This window comes from Phalaenopsis equestris, unplaced genomic scaffold (genome assembly GCF_001263595.1).
Source record: "Phalaenopsis equestris unplaced genomic scaffold, ASM126359v1 Scaffold000002, whole genome shotgun sequence".
Taxonomy (NCBI): domain Eukaryota; kingdom Viridiplantae; phylum Streptophyta; class Magnoliopsida; order Asparagales; family Orchidaceae; genus Phalaenopsis; species Phalaenopsis equestris.
Window position 1 is genome coordinate 15,762,233 of NW_018164444.1, and position 17,296 is coordinate 15,779,528.

General features: G+C 32.6%; 1 protein-coding gene across 2 annotated transcripts in view; it reads left to right on the forward strand.

Annotated features, from left to right (window-relative positions):
- The window catches only part of LOC110017860 (2-(3-amino-3-carboxypropyl)histidine synthase subunit 2), a 23,547-nt gene extending 13,181 nt beyond the window's left edge, over positions 1-10,366 (forward strand). For both annotated transcript variants that reach the window (XM_020715001.1, XM_020715002.1), the window contains exons 3-10: positions 4,707-4,815; positions 6,446-6,821; positions 7,191-7,260; positions 7,347-7,414; positions 7,875-7,990; positions 8,310-8,416; positions 9,089-9,225; positions 9,901-10,366. In XM_020715001.1, coding sequence (XP_020570660.1) covers positions 4,707-4,815; positions 6,446-6,821; positions 7,191-7,260; positions 7,347-7,414; positions 7,875-7,990; positions 8,310-8,416; positions 9,089-9,225; positions 9,901-10,160 — 1,243 coding nt within the window. In that variant the 3' untranslated portion in view covers positions 10,161-10,366. The remainder of the gene's footprint in view (positions 1-4,706; positions 4,816-6,445; positions 6,822-7,190; positions 7,261-7,346; positions 7,415-7,874; positions 7,991-8,309; positions 8,417-9,088; positions 9,226-9,900) is intronic.
- Positions 10,367-17,296: the final 6,930 nt, after the last annotated feature.

A 17,296-nucleotide genomic window follows, 5' to 3' on the forward strand; every position in this document is an offset into this window, starting at 1 on the left:
TATATATATATATATATATATATAGAAAATACTACTTAACAGAATATATCACATAGATGAACATATTTGAAGAGAGTATTCATGAAGAATCTCATGACCACATCTTATATTGTCAATTTATCTTAATGTTTGCAAGCAACTCGTGTTCAACTTAGTAATTGCTCAAGTTTGAGAAATTACCAAATTAAACTTTGTAGTAAAAGAATAATGGGGCATTTATATGCATATCACACATTTATTTATTATTTAACATTGAAAAGATAAATAAAGGATGAAATTCTAACCACTAAACCCTCACGCGTGGATTGTGCTCTTGATCATATCGATGCTCTGGATTATTCCTTAGCTCACATCAAAGCTTTGGATCGTATGGAAGCTCTGTATCGTGCTTTAGATTGTGCCCTAGCTTGAGTCGATGCTCTTGATCGTGCCCTAGCTAATGTCAAAGCTCTGGATTGCGACTCCCTCGCTTCAATCAGGGCTGCTCTACGACTCCATTGCTTCGATCAGGGCTTCTTGACAACTCTCTTTCTTCGATCGGGGCTGATTGACGACTCTTTTGTGTCAATTAGGGCTACTGGACAACTCACTTGCTTCGATTAGTGATGCTCGATGATGGCTTGCTTGTCACTTACTTCGGCAGGGCTGCGAAGAAAGATTGTGAGGTGACACAAAGATCAACAAAGTACCGCAACTTTGATTTTGTGTTGCTACTTTGAATTTTTCTTTGATGCCACTCAAATTTAAGTTCCCATGTCAGTGTCGAGCCGTGTCAAGTAGCCGTGTCGAGTGGTGTTCGAAATGTGTGGAGCGGTGTTCAAAAAGTGTCGAATTAAATGAAAAGCACGATACGATTAATAGAGTGTCTGATATGTATTGGCTCTTGTCGGAGCCGTGTCCGTGTCAGACACAAGTATGACATGTATTGGAGTTGTTAGTGCTTCATAGAAGGGGAATAATTTAAGTCAATCTTAGCTTACATAGGGCTTCATGCCCTATCAAATATACTATATAATGCACAACCCAAATAAGCAGTCATTTGGGAACCAGCGGGCTGGATCTGTGACCATAATATAGTGGAGCCTTATCGGCCAAACTACTGTATGGATCATACTAGCCTAAGCACCAGATAGAGTATACTGACCAAATCATCTGATGGAGTCTATTAGCCACATCACCATGTGTAGCTTATTGGCCAAACCATCCACTCAGAAGACTTTGGTCGTATCCGCTTCACTGTGGAGTCATTGGGCCAAACCACACAAGCAAATGACACAAGCCACCTCCTTACTGATGTAAATTTAGTAGTATCATTTATATGATACTTGCTCTTTTTTGAGTTTAAGTTAATTTGGATCTATTACCCTTCATAAACAGTTGCAGTGGGCAGTTGTATTTTTTTTCTTAAGGACTAGTAGATTTCACATAATAACTTTAAATTATCGAATCATACAGAATAAAATTTAAGAATATATTCATCCGATTTGAATCTCCTATCAACACGATCATTATTATGGTATTTATGTTATTTTGAAGTTCGTCGATTTTATTTAACTTTAGAGGATCACATTCATAAATTGAATTATTTGAATAAATTTTGGAACTTAATTCTAAAAAAGAATCTCTTTGGTTAAAATCTTCTATGAACTCGGCTATCATCGATGATATGATATTAAAATGCTTATTTAATAAGTAAATTTAGTGGCTTGAGCATTCAAAGAAAATATCAATTCTGTTAAATCCAATTCTTCTTAGGAGGTCAGTTTTGTTAACTCCAGTCTTTGTTAAGGAAAAAGATCAAACCTTGCACTATAGACAAGATGGTCTGCTCAAGAATGTACATTTATTAATAATTTTTAAATTGACTTTTGAAAAAGAGATTTTGCAAAGGTTTTGAAAATGCGCACAATTCTCAATATGGAGTACAATTTATCTTAATTTAATTTTTTGTGTGTAGCATTCTTAAATCACGTCTATAAGCATTTAACACATCGGTCGGAGTACATGCAAGCATTTTGTTATGTGCACGCATCACAATGCATTTGAAAAATTAGCTCATAGTATGCATGGATTTTTTAAATTACTTAAATCTGATCGAGAATATATGCTTTTAAGATCGATGCATGGTCTCAATTCAAATTACATTTTAACTTAAATTTATTTTCTGCATGCGTAACATTCTCAGACCATATGATTAAGCAACTTGCATATTGATCAGAGCACATGTAGGCTAGTTTTTTAATGTGCATATATTTTGAAGTGGTCACACATTTTTTTTAAGAGATGCATTTAAGTTGAAGGTAGCCTCAAGAGATGTGGAGATCCTAAAGTATTTTCAAAATTTGAAAGCTTGCTACAACATATTTTGCTTTGAGATGAGTGCAAGATTTTACTTTAAGCCTCTTAAATATCGTATTTTGTCCTCTCATATAGAGGTTGTGGATCCTGTGGCGAGTAGGAGACAAATGATAACCTCTTAAGTGCATAGTTGAATATTGTCTTTTTTCTTATAGCGTTTAAAGTTTAATCAAGTGGGCCCCACAAGAAATTATCTCTCTCCTATAAATAAGGTGGGACGTGTTATGATTTGCTTTACAATATTTGAGTTTGTTCATTTTCGTGTTCGGAGACTATTGGTGAGCAAGTTGAGTAGGAGGGAGGACGTCGCTTTGGAGGAGATGAGGGAGCTTGTTGGGCCATGATTCAGCTTAAGAGGAGGGAATGAGGGAAGACCAAGTAGTTTTGGTGTTTTTGCGTATGAGGGAGGACTTGGGTGTGATATTAAAAGCGGAGTGGGGTAGTATTAGGCTATGTCTTTTTTTTCTGTTTGGCTCTGATAGATGATGGGACGAGGTAGCAATCTCGATAGTGTACCAAGTGAAAATTCTGGAATTTTAACGCAGTATATACAAAGATTTCAAATTTCATGTTTTATTTATTATTATTGTTATTTTTATAAAGTTTAATTATGAAAACTGATTTATGTATTTATTTTAAGTAATTTCAATGCAATTAAATTAAATTACATATTAACCGTGATTCTTTTTAATTTTATTAAATTATTTTTACGTAACTTATATATATATATATACGTGTGTGTGTGTGTGTGTGATTACTTGCAAGATTCGTTATTGCTCATCTCAGGTTGCATTTGTTTCTCGTTCGTGCAGATACACGGGCATAATGTGCATCTATTTTATGTATGTTCGATAATATGGATGCATCAGAGCAGTCCATTTTACGATTGGAGAATGTTTGGATTATGTCAGCAGTCATCAAAATGATTTAGGCCGGAATTGCATGTGTCGCATTCATAACATGCTCCTTTTAATTATAAAAAGTCTTGTCATAAATAAATTTTGATGTTCCGCACATCCTCGTGTAGTCTGTTTCATGATAAGATGCTTGCATGTGTCGCATTCATAACATGCTCCTTTCAATTATAGAAAGTCTTGTCATAAATAAATTTTGATGTTTCGCACATCCTCGTGTAGTCTGTTTCATGATAAGATGATATTTGGGCACAACCAGCGGTCGTCGAGGCAAAGCTCAAATCGCACATTATCACACATTGTTGGCCATTTTGATCATATTTTCTCATGTTGATTTCTGGAGCAGGTATAGGGGTCAACATGACCTCGAAAAGCTTTCTCCCATGACAAAAGAAAAAATTAATTACTTGTAGGACTTGTGTAGAAAAAACAAAATTGTGTAAGGGATGATGTCAGATTTCGAAGAACTGGAACAATCCATTGGAAGTCGACGATGTATAGTGAGGTGATCGCGTCAAATTCCTCTCTTTGGGGCATTTTGCGATCAAGGAAGCGACAACGGGAGCCACAGACGTGTTTTTCTTCGTAAGATAAATCCGTTAAATCCTTTTACAAATCAGAGTGTTTCCTTCACGTTTGCTCTTTTCATTTATAGAAAGTCTTATCTTAAATAAATTTTGATTGTCTGAACATACTCGCGCAGTCTGGCTCACAATAAGATGATATTTGGGCAGAGTCGGAGGCTGTCGAGGCTAAGCTTGAAACCCACATTATCACACTCATTGTCGACCATTTTCATTATGTTTTCTCATGTTGACTCCCAGAGCAGGTATACATGTCAACTTGACCTCAGAAAGCTTTCTCCCATTGCGAAAGAAAAAAAATTCGTTCTTAGGTTTTGTATAGAAATTTTGAAATGTTGTGAGGGATGATGTCAGATTCATATGAATTAGAACAATTCGTTGGAAGTAGACGATGGACGGTGAGGTAATCGTTTTGAATTCCTCCCTTTGGGGCATCGTACAACCAGGGACGCACCAACGGGAGCCATAGAGGTGTGTTTTTTTTCCTGTGATAAAACTATTAAATCCACCTACAAATCAGATTTAATAAATGTAGATTTTCGTCACAACGAAAAGCAAAATTGGATTTAGCGGATCACTGGATTTAACTTCCTTCTTTTACATGTTTGGTTAGATTTACGTTAAATCCAGCTGGAAATCTTATTAAAAGTATGCTAGCGAACACCCTCTTAAAGTCTTAATTGCTAGGATGAATTATTCCTGTTTTCTTGATTAATTTTTTTCTATGTTAGTTTTTTAGAGTTGAGCATATTGTACCATTTGATTATGATTGCCCAACAGACCCTGCAGGGCTCCATCCACCATTAACAAGGTTTCAAAGTTTCTAAATTTCATTTTTTTTTACTCGCAGATTAACAACACTGCCTGCCTTCTTTGTCTTTGGGAAATCCTCGATTGATGTACTTGTTTGTGTGCAATCCTTACATCACAACCTATCATCAAACAATAAGCCGATTTTGGTATGTATCCTTCTTTCTAGGGCCATTTACATACATTGCACACAATTCTTATACAGTTACATATCTAATAGCTAAATTTTAATATTTGCGTGCAAATCACTCAAATCTTTAACATCACATCAAAGTACCACTATTACTAACTTTGCAAAAGTGAAATAGACCTTTTATGCATAGATTTATAGCACTAAAGTGTCATAAATGTAAAGATCACACTTTAGGTTTTAGATATGTGAATACATAAGAATTGTGCTGTATGTTTGTAAATTTGCTTTTTTTTATAATTGCTTTGTATGGATGATGAATGATTTTCACCTATTGATGACCTTCACGTTTTGATGTATTAGATTAGCAAATTGAGCAAAAACAATGATTTCCTATTGGCCTTGCCCCCTTTAAATTGTCTCCTCCCTCATCATAATAACATCCCGTCATGGATTTGATTATTTCTCAGTCATTTGTCATAGAATTTCTGCCATTTTCTTAGTTGATATATAATGCGAAGAACCTTTGCTGCTAGACTGTGAACATGTAAAACCTGTTTTTTTCAATCCTGTAAATTCTCCCATTAACTATGCCACTTGTAACCTCGGCACATCAAGGGGAATGAAAGCCCAACACGGAACATTTACACATGAAAATTGCTTTTTTAATTAAGATGTGGAATCTATACTATTATGAAAAGAAAACTTGGGATTCCACTAATACTCTTATCTTAACCTTTTGATTTTGTTAAATTCAATATAGTTGCTCATTTAGATGAAACTCACCTGACTGCCAAATCGTATTGTAAGAGTGCTAGTCATGCTTGTAATATCATTTTGGTCTTATTTAACTGTATGAGATCAAAATAGTGCCAAAATTTGTTGTATTTATCTTCTTTTTCTTGATAGACTTGGAAGGCTATGTGAGTTTCAAAATTTGTGTTTGTTATCCATCCTTGACTTCTTAAAATTTTATTTGCTATTGTTTTGTTTGTTACAATTGTTAAGGCTGTAGCCTGTAGGCCTAAATATGGCAAGCCCGTTGGAAAGTTCATAGCTAATTTTATATTTCCGGTTGATCAGTAGCATCTTAGAAGCTAATAAACTGCATGTGTTTTTCAAAGCAGATGTTATGTAGGTGATCTTTAATTTTCCAATAATGGTTGTGTGAGATTGTTCACAACCAATCTGTGAGGTTCAGAACAATCACACAAAATGAGACCTTGGAAGATCAGAGAAGCACTGTTAATTTTATTAAGAGAAAAGTGTCAAAATGGTCTCTTGACTTTTTTGATGGGGATCATTTTAGGCCAGAAGTCTATTAAAGTGCCAATTTAGACCCCGTACTCTTTTAATATGGGATTAGTCCCCATGGAGAAGTAATACAGCCCCGATTTAAAAAGTCCAGGCGCTAATTTGATACTTTTATATAATATGGGACTAAAATGGCCCCATGCATACAATCCGGTGACTGTTTTGACATTTTGCTCTTTTTTTTTAACATTCATACCTGCAATTTTCTGTGCTTATAGATATAGTTTATTTTTATTTTCCTATTTGAAGAAGATTGATCTCATTGTTATGAAAAATAAAGGATTTATTGTCTTCTTGATATTCATATTATTGTTTCTTTCTCTTCCTGAGAGCAGATCCTATTTGGATTGGAATATGCGCATGCTTTAGAGGACATAAAAGCAAAAATGGTGAGTTCATTGCCATCAGCTGGGTTTAGTCAAATAGTTCGATATGCAGAGGTTACTTCTTCGATCATAAATCCGTCTGATGATAATGATGGAATAAATGGACGCAACACGAAAGTTGTAGTTTTAAATTGTGGTCATAAGGAGAAAACTTTGAAGTCGGAGAAATGTAGTAAATTAGTCACTGGTACCAGATATGGTCTTGGAGGTCTAGAATGGAGTATTCCAGTGGATAAGAAGATTGATGATTACATTATGGTTTGGATTGGATCTGCAGATTCTGCTTTTGCAAATGTTGTTCTTACATTCAACAGTTGTGAAATAGGTGAAATAAGCTGTTGATTGTTTTATGAGAAAAGTGTTAAAATGATCTCTGACTTAACTGCAGGGGCCCATTTTAGTGCCGGAGTTTATGAAATGCTACTTTGCTCCCAAAATCTTTTAAATGGGGCTAAATAGTTCCCATGGAGGACTATTTCAGCCCATATTAAAGAAGTCTAGGAATCAATATAGTTTTTTTATTGACTTTGACACTAAAATGACCCATATATGAATAGTTGGGAGATGATTTTTGAAACTCTATTCGTTTTTTTATTATAATAATTTTGATTTATGCATGATTTGAAGCTTTTTGTTGGAACATTTTCTCATGCAATTACGCTTCTTGATATTTCCATATGACTTGATACTTCAGTTAGATATGACCCTGAGAGAAGCCAGTTTCTACGTGACTTCTCTGGCCAGAGAAAAACTCTGAAACGCAGGTATATTTCCTCCACATTTTCTCTGTGAATGAAAGTATAGTTAGTTTTTCCTTGTTTGTCTTCATACTTTTGGCGTGTTTGAACAGATATTATCTTGTCGAGAAGGCAAAGGATGCTAATATTGTTGGCATTTTGGTGGGAACTCTAGCTATTGGTATGTTAAAAGCAATTTTTTTACAAATCTTACTTTCAGTATTTTTGTTCAATTTTGAAAACCTCATAGAATATGCTGTCAGTGGAGCATAAACATTTCTGTGTGTGATAGTTTACCGAGACATTTACATACATATCACCCAATTCCTATATATCTAACACCTAAACTTTACTTTTTTACATAAATACCACTATTTTAACTTTTTAAAAGTCAAATACATATTTTTTATCTACAGGCAAGGTGGCATCTATGTAAAAATTAAAGTTTAGGTGTTAGATATGCAAATACATAAGAATTCGGTGGTTTGTATGGAAATCTATCTCGGTATTCCTTTATTTACGAATTATATTTCTGCTTAATCTGACTACAACTAGAATTAGTTCCATCTGCGTTGTTTTTTACAGAATGATTACTATGTATCATCTACCTAAACTGATTAATCTGCAACCTGCATTTGCAGCTGGTTATCTTAGGATGATTAATCAGATGAAAGAATTGATTGAAGGAGCTGGGAAGAAATCTTACACCTTAGTCATGGGAAGACCTAACACTGCCAAACTCGCCAACTTTCCTGAGGTAATGAGAGATTAAAACCAAATAATGTCTTTCAATCAAATATTTATTGATATTTTTTTTAATTTTGGAAGATTTACATACATACCACTCAAGTTTTCTTTATTTATATATCTAACACCTAAACTTCAATTTTTACATTCATGCCATCTTACTTGTGCATGAGAAGGTTTATTTTACGTTTAAAAGTAAAAATAGTGGCATTTTTTATGTGATATGAAAGACTTGTGTGAAATAAATGTAATAAGCAAAGTTTGGGTGTTAGATATATGAATACATAAACATTGGATGGTGTATATGTAAATGTCCCTTTTATTTACAGTGTGATGTTTTTGTCTACGTCTCTTGTGCTCAAACTGCTCTCTTGGATAGCAAAGATTTTCTGGCTCCAGTTATAACTCCTTTTGAAGCAACGTTAGCTTTTGGCAGGTTTGGTTATTTCTCATAAGGAAAACTTTTCAGAATCGTATTTTCACTCTTCACCATTTGTGTGTTTAAACTTTTTTTTTTTTTTTGGGAAATTTACATACGCAGCACACAATTCTTATATATTTACATGTCTCACAACAAAACCTTCATATTTACATACATAGTAGTTTGGTGTTTTAAGCCTATTCATGAATTGGTGTACATAACTTGTAAAATGTGGTAATAGTGCTATTTGGTGTTAAAGATTTAAATGAATATGTGTATAAATATGAAAGTTTTGGTGCGGAATATGTAAATACATAAGAATTGTGTGCTATGTTTGTTAATGCCCCCCGCCACAATGCCCTCTTGTCTGCATGTAACCTTGGTGGATTTTCTTGCTTGACAAATTTTATATGATCAATGTCAAAAAGTTGATCAAGGTTGGTTTTATTCGAGGGGAGAATTATCCTTTTAGTTGGCTAACATTGTGTCAGTTAAGAAACAATGATTAAAGTGCATATTCGTCAACTTTGGGTTCTGTACAAGGCGTGATGAAATTGCTTATTTCATTTTAAATGAATGATGTTCTACAGGATTTTAAATGTTTTAAGAACATTTGATTTAAAACTTTCAAGTTCAATTTCTCCCTCATTCTAATCTTTGGCTCCAAATCTCCTTAAACTTTTGCAGGGGGAAAGATTGGACTGGAGAATATGTGGTGGAGTTTGGCGACTTGATGATCTCTTCACCGGGAGATTTCAATCACTTTCATGAAGCTCGGTTTTCATTTTTCAAAGGTGGCTACATAGAAGATGTTCAGCCTCATGGTATTTCCTTCATTTTATATATTTATTTGTTCTTTCTTTTCTTTTTTTTTCTTTCTTTTTTTTGGGAGCATTTACATACATACCAAACAATTCTTATGTATTTACATAGCTTACATCTAAACATTCATATTTACATGCATACCATTCAAATCTTTAACATTACATAAATAAATACTACCATCACTGCATTTGTAAAAGTGAAATGCACCATTTCATGCATAGGTTTATGCCACAAGGGTGCTATAAGTGTAAATAACAAACTTAGGGGGTTAGATATGTGAATACATAGGAATAGTGTGGTGCGTACGTAAATTTCCTGTTTTTTTATATTCTTATTGTTAATGTTTTGAAGATTTATCATTTGATTCTTGTTGGTTAATATGTACATTTGTCACCTGAGAAGATTGTTAAAATGGTTCCCCGACTCTTTGCAGGGATAAATTTAGTCTTGAAGTCCATAAGAGTCAATTACTGAAAATTGTTTTAATAGGAGCTGAGATAGATTTCTCTTGGGACTATTTTAGCCTATTATAAAAGAATTTGTGGACTAATTTAATACTCTTATGGACTCTGGATTAAAATAGCCCCATGTAAATTCAGGGGATTATTTAGACACTTTACCCTTTTATCCTGTCACAAGCTATTTATTAAAGGAGGACATGTCTTTTTTGGCAGAAAATGAAGGACAAAGAAATGATGAATCAGTTGGGTTGGAGTTGTCAAAGGCAGCTATGAACTCAATCGACCGACCGTCTGATTCGATTTTATTCAATGGATCGGCTCAATCGGGGGTTGATTTTTTTGTTGCCCGTAGCTTCAAAGGTCTCAATATACAGTATAATAATCCTTCTCCCCCTTCATACATCATTGGTAGGAGAGGCAGAGCAGCTGGCTATGATGATGAGAGAAAGGCAATATATAGTTCAGAAGTTTGACGGTACTGAGGACTTCTGTGCAAATGAATTTGATTTGTTCTTTGAGGTGAAGAAATTGGTGGTTTCTAACATGTAAAATATGAGCTGTTAGGATTATTTGAAAGCCCAATGTTGTAGTTTATGAATAAATTATTTTATAAAGATTGCATTAGGGGCTGTTTGGTTGTAGTTCTGTGTTGTAATGAAATTATCTTGATCATCACTAAAATATTTTGTTTCTTTCAGTGTTATTATTATTATTATTATTATTTTGTTTTGTTTTTTTCTCTTGTTTTTAAAGATATATGTATGCATTTTTAGGATTGTGACAATTTGATTTAGTGCTATTTTATAGTTCATTATTGCTTGTGGAAATATCTGTTAGATTCCCCTGGTTTTGGTTGCATTGATCATTTATGAAATTTATTATTTTGAAGATCTAATATTGTACATTAAAAAAAGGTGAGCATGAATCAAAAATAAATCTTGCTGACAGGAGTGATGTGGCCCAGCGGGGCCTAACAAGTACGATCTGGGACTAAACGATTGACAATCAACCCACACTTTCGGAAGAATGTTATGCCTCGAGAAAATAAAAAGCATACTGTGCCTGAAAAATTCATAGGACTAGAAGCATCTAAACGGACAAATCACCTTCTAACTCAGATAGGTCGAGAGAGTAAAGACGAACCTCATAGTCTTTGGGTGGGAGTCGTGTATCCTTTGCAAATAGCAGCTCAGGCGGACAATCACCCTGCCTGGTAGCCGCTTGTCCTAGTAACAGCTCGACCATGCTCATGGGTCCAGTGGGCCACATTTATGTACGGACTAAAATGCTCCTATTGTACCTACATATTGGGGCTACAGTGTGTAAATGTACAATGACTCGTTCTTATAAATAGGGGGTCCTTTTCATGAATAATGAATACACAAATGTATGTTCATTATTGTGTCATTACTCCCCCCTCGCTTTTCCTCCAGCATTCTATTCATTGGGCAGGCCTCCTGGATTGATTTGAATTCAACATCCTTAAAGATGTAGTGAGCGTGGAGTTATGTTGTTAACAAGAAAATGAGTACAACAATCACAGAGAGAAGAAACAACCAAAGAGCTGTAGCCAACTTGGATCCCCCGCAGGATGAGATTTAGGAACACATGTAAAGAGAAATAGAAGAGATGAGAGCAGGTGTCGAATCAAATTGCTGAAATCCTGAGGTCCATCACATCCCTGATGAGAAATTGGACCCCATAAGAGTAGAACTAGCCACAGGTGGTAGTGCCCGTGCAAAACGGTAGGAGAGCGAACCACTGTCCTTAGGTGGCCGATGACACACAGTGCAAAGACAATGCAGGATCGTATGATGCTCGCATAGAATATTTCAAAATTTCATTTTCAAATTCACCTTCATGATTACTTTGTCTTGTTGTCATGTTATAGCCAATTTTTCTTTATACCCATGGAATGAATATTTTAAAGGAAGCAGCTGATTCACTTTTATGACTTACAATTTCATCTATGTGAACTATATGAAACCATTTACAATTAAAATTGCATAAAAATTTTCTCCAAATCGTGTGGAGTTGATTGGTCCAAACCAGTCCATATGTAAGATTTCTATGGTCCTAGATGTAACTAAATCCTTGGTGGATGAAAAGATGCACTAAATTATTTTCCAAGTTTGCAAGCTTCACAAAGATGTTCATTGGTAAATTATATTTTAGTTATCCCTCTAATTAAGTTTTGAGTGTGAGATTTTCATAAGAGTTTTCATACTAGCATGATATAGTCTCTTATGCCACAACCATAGCTCTTCTAATATTATCTTAAGACAACAAAACTATTTTGTGCTTTTCATATTATCCAAATCTATCATATTCATATTATTAATATTTGTGCCTAAAAAATAGTTTTATCATACAAGTTCGTTAAAGCATTAATTAAATGTTTATTGTTTTGTTGTATAGTTGTTTGATACTTAACAAATTATGTTGGATGCAATTAACTAAAAGGATATTTTCATTAATAATTAAATTACTTTTGTTAACAATACCAAAAACAATTACTTTCAATTTATTATAGTTACAAAGAGTCACCATTCAACCCTTTCTAGGTTCAAGTGCTAGGAACTTATTTTTGTCACTAATAATATGTCTAGATCACCCACTATCTTGACATCATATGCATTCACTAACATTCTGTGAAGGCATACTTGTTCATACAACTAGTTGGTAACCTTAAAAAATAGATCATTTTGGGTCCCTTCAATAAAGTAGGATAAAGCATACAATGATGAATTTTAATCTTTTTTTTTTCTCCAGCTTAATGGTGTTTTCACATGGGTTCTATAAAGGCATAATGAGTTATGCATCCACAAGAATAACATGTGCTAGGAAATTCTTATATAATTTTTTTAGATTTAAATGTTTTTTTGTTATAGTGGAATGTTCGCCTAGGTGGTCCAGATGATTTTGTTAGATTAGTGACAAATTTTCAAAGTATTGAAAATTCTTTTCTAAGATCTTATTTTGCGCTTTTAGTTATACTTATATCAACCCTTAAATTGTGTTCTTATCATTCATAACAATCTAATTTTTTTTCTAACTCTTGTTGTGCTTCCTTAGTTTAAAAAAGTTTATGATTCCTATTTTCAAGTTCATTTTTAATCTTAGTGAATTATATTTCAAGGTATTGTGTTCTTCATGTAGTGTGCAAAATTATTTATTCAAAATTGTATATTTCATTTTTACTTTCTTAAATTATGTTTATATTTTTTCAACAAATGTAGATAGTTCATCTTATGTAACGTTTAATACCTCTTAGATATTTGATTTGCCCAGTTTTTCATCAGTCATTAAGCAGGGATTTGTAATTTCCTCCTCTATTTTGTCTCTAACATTTTTGAATCTAAGTTGAGCTCAAAAGCTCATAACTTGATGTGACTTTGCCTATTATAATTATACTCAAAGAAAATGCCATAAGTAGATGATTTACATTTACTTTTACCTTTATCTTATCCATTTTCCTACAAAAATATTTTCTCTTTTATTTTTTGAAGTAGAGACAAATTGCTTTGTTCTCTCCATCCTTAGACTATCTTTGTTTTGTGTCTTTAGTTTTTAGCATGATCTTCTGTCATTCCACCAAGTTTGTTTGTCTATGTGAACTTTTTCTTCAGAAGTTTTATGAAAACCAAGTAGATGATCAAATGAATAAGTGGATAAAAATTTTGATTTATAAATTACCATAACCTTAGCATCCCATGATTCATGCATATATCTTAGAATTTTATTCTCTTTTTGCATTAGATAAAACTATATCAAGTGCATACAAGGATGTAACATTTTTTGTAAAACAAGTGTACATTTCAAAATTCTTTCATTAGATAGCATTTGGAAGATTTCATATTCATGGAGCATAATATATATACAAGACTGTATGACTTCATTTGTTGCTTCATAAGTTTCTTTCTTGAAAGTCAAATATAAGCAAAGATTGGAATAAAACATATAATAATAATAATAATAATAATAATAATAATAATAATATCCAAAGTAATGTAAAAATTATTTAAATCACTATCAAACATGTCTTAAAGCCTTAATTAACCACTAGTAGTTACTTAGAGTAAAGAGTAAATGTCCTTTAGTTAATTAAATTAAATAAAAAACAACATTTGTAAGAAAATAATTCAAGTGAAAAAACACAAATTTAAAAACCTCAAAAGGCTTTTAATATTAAAAATTTCATCAAAGAAACCATATAACAAAAACTAAATATTAAAAATAATTTCAAGCCATTTTGATAAAAAAAACTTAATTTTAAATAACTAAATTACATAAGAAATAAATAAATTAAGATAAATATATTTATCCTCAAATTAATTTGCAATTTTTAGATTAATTGAAACTAAAAGCCTAACATTTTGGCTCACCATACAAACCACACACACATTAGATGATTTTATTAGATTGCTGACTCTAGCATTACGTTAGGGCAATTAAGATTATGATTATTTTTATAATTGTGATGATTTTTAATTTTTCTTATTAGACTTGATATTGAGGTGGTTTGTGGTTAGATTGGATGTTAGGGTATCTAATCTAGTAATCCTGACACTTATTTTTTGTAATTGCATGCACTTAGTAGGACAATCATTAAAATAATGAAATGCAATTCTATGCCTTTTCTGTAGGTGCTAAAATTTTGCTCCTAAGCATGGTTCTGGTAGGATAGGAGGTAATAAGTCAATTAAAGCATTTATGTCTATTATACTTATATTTTGCTCCTTTTGTGATAAGCTTTATGTTTTCGAACCATAGTCAATATAGGATTTATTTACTTTCAATCAAATCTATAAATAGAGTTAGGTTAGTTTATATCGGTGTCCAGTCACACAAGCCTTTCATAAGTTTTTCTTTAGCCATATTGGCTTATTTATTTTATTTGATTATTATTTTCTTCATTGTGTTTACTTTTATAATTGCATGATTAGAACTCTACGCTTTTTAAGTTTATTAGTGGTGTGCTTTGCTTAAATCATTGTGTGGGTTGGCTCTTAGAATAGCTTTTCTACCCAAACTAATAATTTATAATATTGTTTTTCAATTAAGCTAAGAAATAGTAATATAAATAATAAATTAAAATTAAACCACATCCCTAGTATTGTGTAACATATAAATGATATTTAAAATTGAGTAGAAACTAATAAGGTCTGCCTTATAATCCGGACAGGTAGATCATATGCATCATATTAGTTCTTCCTCTATATTTTTAGCACTCACCCATTACATCATAAGAGGAGAATCTGACTAGTGAGAATCACTTCTCTTATACTGTGAATTCTACCTTTTGTACTTTACATGACATTAAGACTTTTCATGCATGTATATTTAGGATTGCATACCTTCTTACATAGCCTTTTAAGCACAAAATATAACATCAAATTGAACCAAATCAAGCAAGATTCTTCAGCTAGTCAATTTCTTTAAACATCTTCAATAAGTCAAAAAAATATTAAATTTAAAATGTAATTTTTTTTGCATTAGCTAGATGCATTACATACTAGATTAGGCTACTTTATTTTTTATGATCAAAGTATAAGACATGCTGTGATTATAAGACGGTAGTGAGACCTGCAATGCTATATGGCGCTGACTGTTAGCCTTTAAAAGAGAAGTATAATAATAAGTTAAGTGTTGCCGAGATGAAAATGATTAGGTGGATGAGTGGCTTTACACTTAGAGACAAAACTGTGAAATGAATATATCCGTGATAGGGTTGGTGTAGCTCCTGTGACAGACAAAATTAGAGAAAGTCGTCTTAGATGGTTTGGTCACATTAAACGTCGACCATCTGATGATCCGATTAGGAGAGTAGATGTTTTAGATTTGACTTGTGTTAAGAAAGGCAAAGGTAGACCTAGGAAGACTTGGGCTTATTTTATAAAAAATCATCTTAATTTACTAGAACTAAATGAAAATTTGACACTAAATAGGATGCAATGGAGAAAAAGGATTCATGTAGCCGACCCCAAGTAGTGGGATTAAGTCTTTGCTGTTGTTATTGTTGTTGTAAAGTATAAGACATGCTTCTCTTTTTATAATAAACAATAACCCTACCTCTCATCCATTTCATATGACCGGGTCACATGATTTTGAGACATTTAGGTGGGTTTAGCTAGCAGTCATTCCAAGGTAAGATCGTATGTATAGTAGAGTTGGACTTCATTCAATTTTTTATGGAATTAAATTATAAATCCTTTGCACTTTGTTAAACTAGGTTTAAGGCTCCACTTAGTTAATAGAACTCACGTTTCGTCTTATGTTCTAAGGCTATTCATTTTCTTATAATATAAACCCTTATCTCCTAAACTTTCTCATGATCTAATGCAATTGAAAACTTAATAAAACTATCAACTCAAACAAAAAAAAAAAATTTTATTTTAAAATCACTAAAACCCAATCAATGAAGGCAAAGGGTTGCCGACAACAATGGCCAAGATACATCAATGAGACAGAAGCCAGAGGGTGAGCACCACTAGTAGTCTTTTTAAAATGTTGAAAATAATTAAAAACTATTTTAAATATTTTTATAAATAAGTTCATTTATTTTGAAAAACAAAAATAAAAATATGTAAGAAAATATTGCACAAGATATTTTTAAAAACAAAAAATAAAAAACAAATTTTAATTCAAAATGATCTCTAAATCAGTAAATCTTCCCAAAACTACTGGCATAAAAATTTTTTATCACTTAATCTTGTGGTCGTCTTCATAATTAAAAGCAATGCGTCGGGGCGGGGGGGTCGTCAACTTTTACAAAGTCTAGTCAACTTTTACAAAGTCAATGAAAAGTCAATGAAAACAAAAATAAGAAAAACTCCAAAAATAATAAAAAATTGGAGTTTATTAACTTGAGTTTGAAATTATCAAACTCAAGTTGACTTTCAAGCGATTCGAGCTAAATATATTAGTTGAAAAGGTATATATATATATAAATATTTATATCAAAGAGGACTAATGTCATGTTTCAATGAATTTATTTTGGCTCGAACCTTTTTTTTAAATGAAAATAAGCCAGCCTATACTTTGAGCAATTTAAAACATGGTCAATTATCAAACAAGATCCAAACTCTAGTTAAGAGCTAACTGCCCTAATTAGAAGCAGAGCATTTTAAATTAACATATCCAATAGAGAACTTGTGATCTAGATTGGCACTTATCAATGCTAGAATCCAATTTCTCTAGTATACTTGTATTAAAGCGAATGCTAAAGAATAGAGGCAATATTAGTCATGGTGGCAGAAGTGTAATTTCGATAAACTTAAAATAAGAAAAAATGGGAATGTAGGAGAGTAATTATAATATAAACCCTCACGAAGGCCAACGCCCTTAACATACACAATTTCTCTCAAGAAATGTGCACACACACAAGTGCATTTAACATTCTGAAACTTCAATGATTTCATAAATAGAAGAAAATATTGTTTCCGGAGTCCGGATATCATTGTATCCGTACTCCAATAATAAGACATCATTTGTAAAGTCGTGAGACTCAATTTCATAAATTAACAAAATATAAAAAATATATTTTTTTAAGGACTCGAATCAAAATCTGTCTGGTACATCGAAAAAAAATGAATTATATTATTATGAT